Consider the following 9,816-nt stretch of genomic DNA (forward strand, 5'->3'; position numbering starts at 1 on the left):
ACACGACAGTTGGGGAAGAAGAAACCCCATTAAGCGTTCTATATATAAACTCAATAAATGTTTACACACTCTGCTCCCTCGTGCGTCGAACACTCTCCCAAATAGATCGTCCAGCCCGGATGTTCTGGCGACCTGTAGGCTCTCTCTCTCTGTAGGTTTATGCAACAACGAAGAACAACAACAACAAAGCAAACAGCTCCACAGCATCATCACAGCGAATGATCGAATATGCTGTTACTACCGGGAAGGTTAGGCGCTCTACCATTCTTACACGTATGGTTTCGGTTCAGGTTCAAGCATCGTGGAACCATTTTTGGAACCAGGAGAGGAATAAAGTTTTGGGGAAGGGTGTGGAAGGGAAGGTGCGTGTGAAGAGTGGGAAAAAAATGTCTGCCTGCGAGAGTGTGTAAAAAACACACACACACATCTCGATCATTACCCTTTTGACATTGAAATCTCCGCAGAACGACGCACAACGCAATATTTCGGCGTCGGGAAGAGTCGGCCGCGGTAAGAATGGTTTGGAGATTTTGCAACCGGCTTTATGAAGCTCTCACTCGGGAATAGTTTGGTGATCATTCGAGTGATCATCACTATATTGCTCTTGGGATTAGTGACTAAACTCGAGAGGGAGCAAGTGAAGTGTGTGAAGTGAACTTCCCGTTATCAATTCATTCAGAAATAGCACGACTTCCCCCCACAACTCTGGAGGCCTAACTCTGGAGGCATATCAGTGTGCATTTGAGCAGCCTGTCATAACAACATGCACTACGTTGTTGCATGGATGGCAATCAACGGGGTGATTTGTTTTCTAGTCAGGTGTTAAAGGTTGTTCCGATGCTTATCGAGCCGACAATCAACAAAACCGACCAGCCCTGCAACTTTCTTTTAATAGCATCAGTAAACTAGAGTTGTTTACTGAGGTGGTCGAGATGATTGGTGATGATTGCGCATTGGGATGATTTTTGTTTGTGAGCAAGAAAAAAGTTATTTAAAAAAATTACAATTCCATTGGTGAATTAAAAATACATCGCACGGAACACTCGTCTGGTATACCGTAGATAGTCACAATGATCGCAAACAGCAGGTAGTTTCTCATGCTTTCAAGTGTTCCGAACACGGCACGAATGCTGCATACACGCGTGGCCTCAACGCGATGATAAGCTACCTCCAAACGTCACACCCAGACATCTGAGCTGGTCAGCTGATAGATAGTACCGCAATCTAATCATTGTTTTGATTCTCGTGCCTTGCTTCGCTCCTTTGCTTGAGTTTTCTCTCCCTCTCTCTCTCTCTCTCTTAGCATCTCTCTTGCTATCATTCTCATGCCTCGGTTTGGTTTTATTAAGTGCCGTGTGCGTGTATGCGCCAAATCATTCAGAACACATCTTAGCACTGTAGGATAGTTCAATACAGGTAGCTGGACATAAAAGCTTACAGTTACTACCATTTCACTATAGCAGGTTTTTAAAAGAGAATCAGATTTTTTTTTGTTAAAAACAACACAACCGAACGGGGGTCATTGAGCTAGTAGACACAATATTACGTTAGAATATTACGTGGAGAGATTAGCTTATCAGAACGCTTTTTCTTATTTGCAATGCACAAGCTTCACCATGAGTAAATGGGGAACTAAGTTCATTTTTTACAATAATGGGTTCAATGTCTCCCTGAATAATTGAACCCGATTGTAATTGAACGATAAATAGGTTAAATTACAAACAAATCTAACAAAATGGCTATTGATAACTTCAATACAAATTAAATGAGTCTAGTAAAGTAAGTTCTATTAAGACGATTATATAAATAAATAGTTAATTCTCATTTATAAGTCACTACAGCACGAAGTTTCTACTTTAAAAATGGATCAAAATCTGCTTAAGTGTAATCAAAAATAAAAATAAAAATTCTACCCTCTCTCTCACTCTCAATCTTAAGCTAGAACCGTGAAAAACTTTTCACAAAACAAAGTTGTGCTGTACGGCTGTGTTGATAGCATGTTTGCTATTAAAAGAATTAAACACACACAGTGCACCGAGCAATGAGCGTTACAAAATCCGCGTAAACAACCATTGGTCAAACATTTAACTGTGGAGGTTGTTTTGCATTCGGCAACATTCAGCGTACAACGATCGAGCAGTAAACCTCGAGCGTTTCGTTCGGTGTGATTCCAGTTAGCAGTAGTGAACAAAAAGTTTAAAAAATCGTTTAAATTGAAGTGAATTACATTAAAATAGTTACTTTTTAACTGCGTTCCTCACATCGAACATTTCAAACCGTGTAATTTAATATTCCTTAAATAGATCATTGTGTTAAAGTGTAATGCGCCAATACACACACTCTGTTGAGTGTTGTAGTTTACTTTAAAACATTAAAAAGTGCATCATGAGTGACACTAAAGCATTTGGTAAGCAAATAGTATCTAGCATTGCATACAAAAAAGGCAGTGTCCAACTTTTGTTTAAGTGTTATGTTGATATTGTTAATGTTTTGTCATATTTTTCAACAGTCAATAAGTTGAGAGTGCAAGAGTACCATCTGTCTTTAAAAAAATAATAACCTTAATCCACTAATTACATTTTTGCAAAATATTATGGAATGCTATTATATGGAATTAGTTTTATTCGATTAAAATTAATGGCAAAAAAATAATTACAATTATAAAAACGAAGATTTATATGAGTTTAAACCAGAGAGAGTAACTTACCCTCTTGATTTTAATCTTACTCTTATCTCTCTTGATATCTTAAAACTTGATATGTATGTCTTAAACACCGCATTCTAAAGAATACCCTCAAAGAACATTAGAAAAAGATGGGTAAAATATTGTTTGAATTTTAAGACTTAACAAATTTTGAAAAAAGTCTGATAAAAAAGCTTCAATGCTCTGTGAACATCGCAAAACGAGGGCAGGAAAAACATGAAAATAAGGGGAAAACTTTTTTCACGCTGTAGTATTGGACCAAGTTAAAACATTCATATCATGAATATTTCATTGTGAATAGAGCTCTTTGTCGAAAAGTACTATTTGATGGCTGAGATTGATTTTTGGATTCGTTGTTATGGTACGCCATACCTCAATCCCAATAGAAATCTCTAAAAAGAAGTTCTAAATATCTGACGCTTATCTTAAATGTTTGGAAACCTCATGGGCATCAGTGATACATTTCATTAGAAGCCATTCCTGATGATTTACAGTAACAATTAATTGATAAAATGCTAAAAAAGAATTAAACAACTTCTAAATATTGGAAGTTTGCTGCTTGTTTTAAATTTCAAACAAAAAAAATGGAACTTATAACAACATAAAAAAAATTGGAAAGGTTTTTTTTCATGAAAAGGAAATAAAGTTTAGTATAGTATAATAGTCAAGTATGCAATAGCTTAGCACATGAATCCGTCCCATAGTGCGTTTGCTTAAGCCATATATCTCTCAAGTATCTAGCTGCAAAATCTTCGTCAGCTACACAAAGCATAAGACCTCATTGTTTGGAGGAGTTGAAACCACGATCATTGTATTGTTATTATAATACCACCAAGATTATTGTACTCACCTTAAAAGCTTCGGCCCAATCCTAAGCCGACTAAGCCTTTACTAAGCCGAATCCCTTTCGGATTCGGATCGGAAACTAACCCCTAGGGCAGGTGTGATTACCGATTTTGCCGGTGTAGTAGACCTCTTTCTGGAGCTAGTTTCAGACTACGCAACGCATATCGCGCGCGCACGCGTCTCACTTTACGTTCTACGGCTCCATGGGTGGGAGCGCGTTCCTGTGGGGTTTCGGGTGTGTTTTTTTTTTTGCCCGACTCCCGAATTAGTTCGTTAAATAACATCGTGCTGATAAGCGGCGCGATCTCGGCGAATCGTTCTGCTCCGGGCAGTCGGGCTTTTCTCGGGGAAGCTCCCAGTGTTGAACGGTAACCTCCCGGAGACGCATCAGCTATATTTGTGTTCGGTTTGGCTATAAGGTGACTTCAAAGACTTGCACCGACAAGTAGGTGATAGTGTACACACAAACGAACAGGATTGAACAGGATTCGAGCGTCCCATGTAGATGGTAGTGAACAGATGGATTGCATCGGTTCGGACACCGAGATGCTGGGTAAGCGATTTTTTCCTCCATTTGTGTCGTTGGGGTCCCAATTTACGTCAGCTAGATCTCCAGCATCAGTTCTTTTTTTTATCACTACTACTTGCGGTGGACCACCCGGTTTTTATTCGGTAACTGGTCTTCTCACTACCGCGATGCGGCTCGCACGGGCATCAAACAAAACTACTACACAGGCACGCACACACAGCTCGCCGTTTCATAACACTCACGGCCGGTCTCGCACAATACCAACGGCACGAGAAACCGATCCAGCTTCTCACTTGGGAGTTTAATGAGTGAGCGAGAACGAGTGAGGGGCGCAACCATCGCGTTGGTGACCGTGGCCGTGACCGTGATCGTGATATTGAACCGGGGAAACCAGGGGTGGTTTGTTGTTGTTGTTGTTGTTGTCGGATCTGTCGGAGCTCGCCTTTCTTTTCAGCCGGCTTCTTGTCCGCGCTATCTGCTCTTTCTCGGTGTGCGAGCGGCGGCGTTAATAGTGAGCGCGGAATGATGCCAGCCGGCCGGTGTCTTGAGACGCTTTACTAAGCCGCATTTGATTGACAATTTGTTGACAGATCATCACAGCCGCACAAACACACACTTGTACGGTCTATTACGTGTGCAGGCAGGTGTCGTGATCTTTTTTTTGTCTAGTTTAAGCTCCATTTAGCCATCGAAAGTGAAAGACAGTGAGATAATGAGCATAAAGTAAGGTGAGTTGAGAATGCGTTTGCCGGTAACATCTCACCGGCATAGGACTAGAAGCAGACCGAAGACGCGATCATTAGATCTTCTTCCCTGGCACTACTAGTACATCTAAAGGCCTCGGCCTGTCATTTCTGGATCCCTGTGACTTGATTTTCCTTTTTCTTGGGAGACGGTCTCTAGATGGGATTTGAACCCCCCACTCCTGCCGTGTGAAGACTGATGCCGCGATCGTCTCGACCACCGGACCCGCTCCGATCATTAGATCAATTCGATTGTTTTCTTTTCTACATCATCAAAACAATGAAGTCGAAGAGTCTCCTCCCCTAGGGAAGCCAACTATATATATAGATTCGCTATCGAAAAGACCTCCAACTTTTATCGCTGATAAGAGCAAGGTGAATGTGGGACGCTTTAGAGCGAACGTTTGCGAATTATCGTACCGCTTGTTCCGGGTGGTCGTCACCAAAAAATCACCAAACCGATAACGATTGTTTTTTTCGGTGAAGGACGCCTAAAGGACAGCATATGCACGGATATAACACGTTCACGCGATAGCGCTATCGCATCGATTAGTCTGCGGTGACTTGGGAAGTTGCAGTTTATGGGTTTATTGTCACTGGTTCGTAGACGGATTTGGATCGGTTTTGTTTTTTTTTTTCTTGAGGCTACTTTCATTTTGATTGGGGACGCAATGGAAAGTGCAACCTCTTCCGATTCCGAGCTTATCAGAGGGTTCTCCCTACCGCGTATCGTTGAAGGTTTAGCTACTGCGTCATTTCAATTATTTTTGGACTATCAGGTGACGACGCTAGGACGTACTACTACTAGTTGGTTCCATTCCAGAAAATGAATCTCCCTTCGAATGTGGCCTTAACCTTGAAATTCACATGCCCACCAAACATGCCCATGCTCTCTCAACCTCCAGAACCGCCCCTCCAGGGACATTGTTACGTCACTCAGAACTTGCCTTTCCGCGCTCTGATTCCGAACGATTTTCCCTTTTCTTTTCTTTGCAGACGTCTTCAACTCGTACGATCGCACCATGTCGGTCACGATAGTGCTGTTCTACACGTTCGTCACGCTGTTTATGTTCCTTTCCTACAACCCGAAGCCGAAGAAAATCATCGAATCGATCCGCAGCTTCCTGCTCCATCTGCTCCAACACAATGGCGACGGTGGTCTGCCTCCCGGCCCGCCGGCGACCACCGCTTGTCCCACCACCCAGCCCGACGCGGACGAGTGTCTGCCGAAGGTGAAATCGATCTGGGACATCCCGGGACCGCTCCGGATGCCCTTGGTCGGTACGAAATGGCGCTACTTTCTCGGCCGCCAACGGTACGCCAAGGTGCACGAAACGTTCATGCAGATGCACCGCCGGTACGGGCCGATCATGCTCGACGTCGACACGGTCCCGATCGTGAATCTGTTCGATCGTGCCGACATGGAGAAGGTGCTAAAGTACCCGAGCCGCTATCCGTTCCGGCCGCCGACGGAAATTGTCGAGGTGTACCGAAGCAGCCGGCCGGATCGGTTCGGTGTGACCAATCTGATCAATGCGTAAGTGTGGCCGGCTGTGCCGCCCAGAAACTGCTTGCGAAATATTCATCCTAAGTTTCTTGCAGTCAGGGTGAAAAGTGGCACGAGCTGCGCGTTAAGCTGACCACCGGCATTACCTCCCGCCGTATCCTGCAATCCTTCATACCGTCGGTCAATGAGATTTGTGACGATTTTGTGGAGCTGGTGCGCCACCAGCGGGCAGAAGACGGAACGATCCGGAACTTTCAGGACATTGCCAACTCGGTGGGGCTAGAGAGTGAGTTGCGGCGTGTTGAACGGTCGTCCGTGCGGTCTGCTCATCAACGGTAACGCTCCTTTTGCTCTCCTCAGTTATCTGCTGCCTGGTGTTGGGACGGCGAATGGGGTACTTGACCACGAACCGACAGAATGAAAAGTTTATGCGACTTGCCGAAGCCGTCAAGGAATCGTTTGTGTACATCGGCAAATGTTACTTCGGCTTTAAGCTGTGGAAGTACGTGCCGACCACACTGTACAGTAACTTTGTCCGCTGTGAGGAGATCATATACGAGTAAGTACGAGGTCAATCGATAACTTCGAACGACGGTTTGTTTAATATTCGATTATCTCTTTTGTAGTACGATCGCAGAGATTGTATATGAGGCGCTCGAGGAGGAACAGCTCAACTGTCCAGACAACGACGTGAAGCACATCTTTATCAGCATTCTTCAAACGGAAGGACTGGACACGAAGGAGAAGATATCCGGTATTATAGACCTCATTACCAGTGCCATAGAAACGGTAAGCGTTTTAGGTTGTGTTTGATAGAACTTCACGCTAATGAACGCTCCAATTTCTGACAGCTTTCCAACACACTCTCGTTCCTGCTTCACAATCTCAGCCAATCGGTTGAGCATCAGCGTGAGATTGCGCAAGAATTTAGTCACTGTGTGCAGAACATCACGAACGATGATCTTGTGAACGCTCGCTTCACAAAGGCATGCATCCAGGAGTCGTACCGTCTGTCCCCAACGACGCCCTGCTTGGCGCGAATTCTCGAGGAAGACTTCCAGCTGTCCGGTTACCATCTACAGGCGGGAGTGAGTATCAGTAATGTAAGGTAAAACAATCAACCAAAATTAATTGTACTCCTCTCTGTCACCAAACCAGACTCTCGTACTGTGCCATACGCGTGTTGCCTGTCACAGTGAGGACAACTTCCAGCAGGCAGATCGCTTCCTGCCGGAACGGTGGCTCGAGCAGCGGGACGAAAATCATAATGTGGTGTACAAGCGACAAGAGCCGGGCGCTTCACTTGTTCTTCCGTTTGGCATCGGTCGACGTATGTGTCCCGGCCAGAAGGTTATCGACATCGAGCTAACGATGCTGGTGGCAAAGGTGAGATAGGGCGCCGAGACGGAACTTCCCGTTATTTAAATGGATTGCATTTCTTTTAGATATTCCAAAACTTTGAGATTGAGTATCGCAGTCCGCTCGATACGCAGTTCCAGTTCCTGTTGGCGCCACGCACACCGATAGAGATTAGGTTCCGGGATCGGACGTGAGCAATATCGTATCTCCACTAGGAACACTCATATTACATTCGCTACTACCTCGGTACATTACGAAGAGTCAGACGATGATGTTTAAGGGCGCAATTGCGCATAGAGAAGGCCAACACTGCTTTGACGCTTTGTTGGCGATTCGTTCGATAAGAATCATATTGATTAGATCGCAGTGCGATATGAACTACCTTGAATAGAACTGATATCATATGAATTCCGCATTCCTAGATTAGTAGAGTAGCAGCAACAGGTGAACATGCATGCATACACACACACTGTGAAAGACTAACTATATAGAGACTGTAGGCTATACTATATTGTTTATCGCTTAGTAGGAGCAGCACAACAAAGCTCCATCATTCGCACAGTAAGGCGCTCTAGTTCGCCTGGCGAACAGCAGCAGCAGCAGCAGCTTACTTTGCGTAGTTTGCTAGTGTACCGGCAGGTGGGTACAGAATGGTTCGCGATTTTTTGTGTGCGACCGTAGATGCATTATTTATTACGTATATACAACAAGCTCCAGATGTACAAATTTACCAGTTATTTAAACGATACATAAAACTGATATCATACTGCACACTGTCTAAGTAGGGTTGAATCAATTGTTTAAAACTTGATGACTGCCAATCCGTTATCCCGGCTGTTCAGGCGGACGCATCAACGCCATCACTCCATCTCAATTAGGGCCTACCACGCCTCCTCTGTGGACGTGGACGGCCTAAAAGGACTTTACGGGCTGGGTCGTCCGGTGTCATTCTCATGACGTGACCAGCCCACCGGAGCCTGGCGAGTCTAATTCGCTGCACGATGGTGAGACAATCGTACAGCTCGTAGAGCTCGTCATTGTAGCGGCTCCTCCACTGTCCTTCCACACATACGGCCAAAAATCCTTCTGAGCATCTTCCTCTCGAACGCGGCTAAGAGGGCTTCGTCAGTTTTGGACAGAGTCCATGTCTCAGAGGCGTATGTGAGTACTGGGACTATAAATGTTCTGTACAGTCCCAGCTTCGTCCGTTGCGACACGTATTTAGAGTGGAGAAGTTTCCTCAGGCTGTAGTATGACCGGTTGGCAGCCAGCACTCGTGCGCGTAACTCAACATCAATTTTGTTCGTCGGTGCTGACTTTTGACCCCAGATAGGTGAAGTTTTGGACGACTTCGAAGGTGTGGTCACCTATCTGTACATCACCCCTGCGTAAATCGGTGTTTGACCACCATCATTTTGGTATTCGTTTCGTTTATCTCCAATCCGAGGTTTAGTGCCGCTCGCTCGATCCTTTGATAAGCTTCTGCTACATAGGAGAGCCTCAAACCGATGATGTCTCTGTCATCATCGTATGCCAGGATCTGGATTGACTTATGGAAGATGGTCCCCGAAGATTCCACCTCCGAGTCGCGGATGGCTCTCTCTAGCGCCAGTTTGTAATGGAGAGAGGCAGGCCCATCTCCCTGGCGCAGGCCCTTGGTGGTAGCAAAAAGCCCTGAGAGTTTTCTATTCCCATCTTCACCTGGCATGTGATGTTGGCCATTGTCATTCTTACAAGCCTGGTAAGCTTGGCCAGGATTCCAAAAGAGCTCATTGCGTCGTACAGTTTTACCCTGGCTATGATGTCATAGGCGGCTTTAAAATCAATGAAGAAATGGTAAGAGTGGAGTTGCTGCTCCGCCATCTCCTCCAAGATAGATAAAATCTATGAAGAGTAAAAGCAAACAAATTGTCTTCAGAGGACTGTTGGAATTGAACGCCACGGATACGACATTTTCATTACATGTTGGAATGGGATACTCACAAACATGACCAAAAAAAACTTTCTGAGAAAAAAGTCCACGAGGAGTATGTTATTACTTGGACTACAAATGTTCTGCACAGTCAATTCCAGCTTCGTCCGTCGCAATAAGTGGTTTGCGTGGACAAAGTACCTCAAAAATGGAGAA

The 9,816-nt window shown here is 44.7% G+C and overlaps 1 protein-coding gene across 3 annotated transcripts in view; it reads left to right on the plus strand.

Moving 5' to 3' along the window:
* Positions 1 to 8,469, plus strand: part of LOC118508360 (ecdysone 20-monooxygenase) — a 38,794-nt gene extending 30,325 nt beyond the window's left edge. Inside the window, exons 1-8 of one of the 3 annotated variants that reach the window (XM_036048079.1) lie at positions 2,111 to 2,407; positions 5,819 to 6,359; positions 6,425 to 6,615; positions 6,690 to 6,888; positions 6,956 to 7,118; positions 7,181 to 7,417; positions 7,488 to 7,715; positions 7,775 to 8,459. In XM_036048079.1, the coding sequence (XP_035903972.1) occupies positions 2,386 to 2,407; positions 5,819 to 6,359; positions 6,425 to 6,615; positions 6,690 to 6,888; positions 6,956 to 7,118; positions 7,181 to 7,417; positions 7,488 to 7,715; positions 7,775 to 7,882 (1,689 nt within the window). In that variant the 5' untranslated portion in view covers positions 2,111 to 2,385 and the 3' untranslated portion in view covers positions 7,883 to 8,459. Of the gene's footprint in view, positions 1 to 2,110; positions 2,408 to 3,907; positions 4,104 to 5,818; positions 6,360 to 6,424; positions 6,616 to 6,689; positions 6,889 to 6,955; positions 7,119 to 7,180; positions 7,418 to 7,487; positions 7,716 to 7,774 lie in introns of those variants that run through there. The other 2 variants (XM_036048078.1, XM_036048080.1) reach the window with 2 other exon arrangements.
* Positions 8,470 to 9,816: the final 1,347 nt, after the last annotated feature.

The sequence above is a fragment of the Anopheles stephensi genome, chromosome 2, assembly GCF_013141755.1.
Source record: "Anopheles stephensi strain Indian chromosome 2, UCI_ANSTEP_V1.0, whole genome shotgun sequence".
NCBI classification, from domain to species: domain Eukaryota; kingdom Metazoa; phylum Arthropoda; class Insecta; order Diptera; family Culicidae; genus Anopheles; species Anopheles stephensi.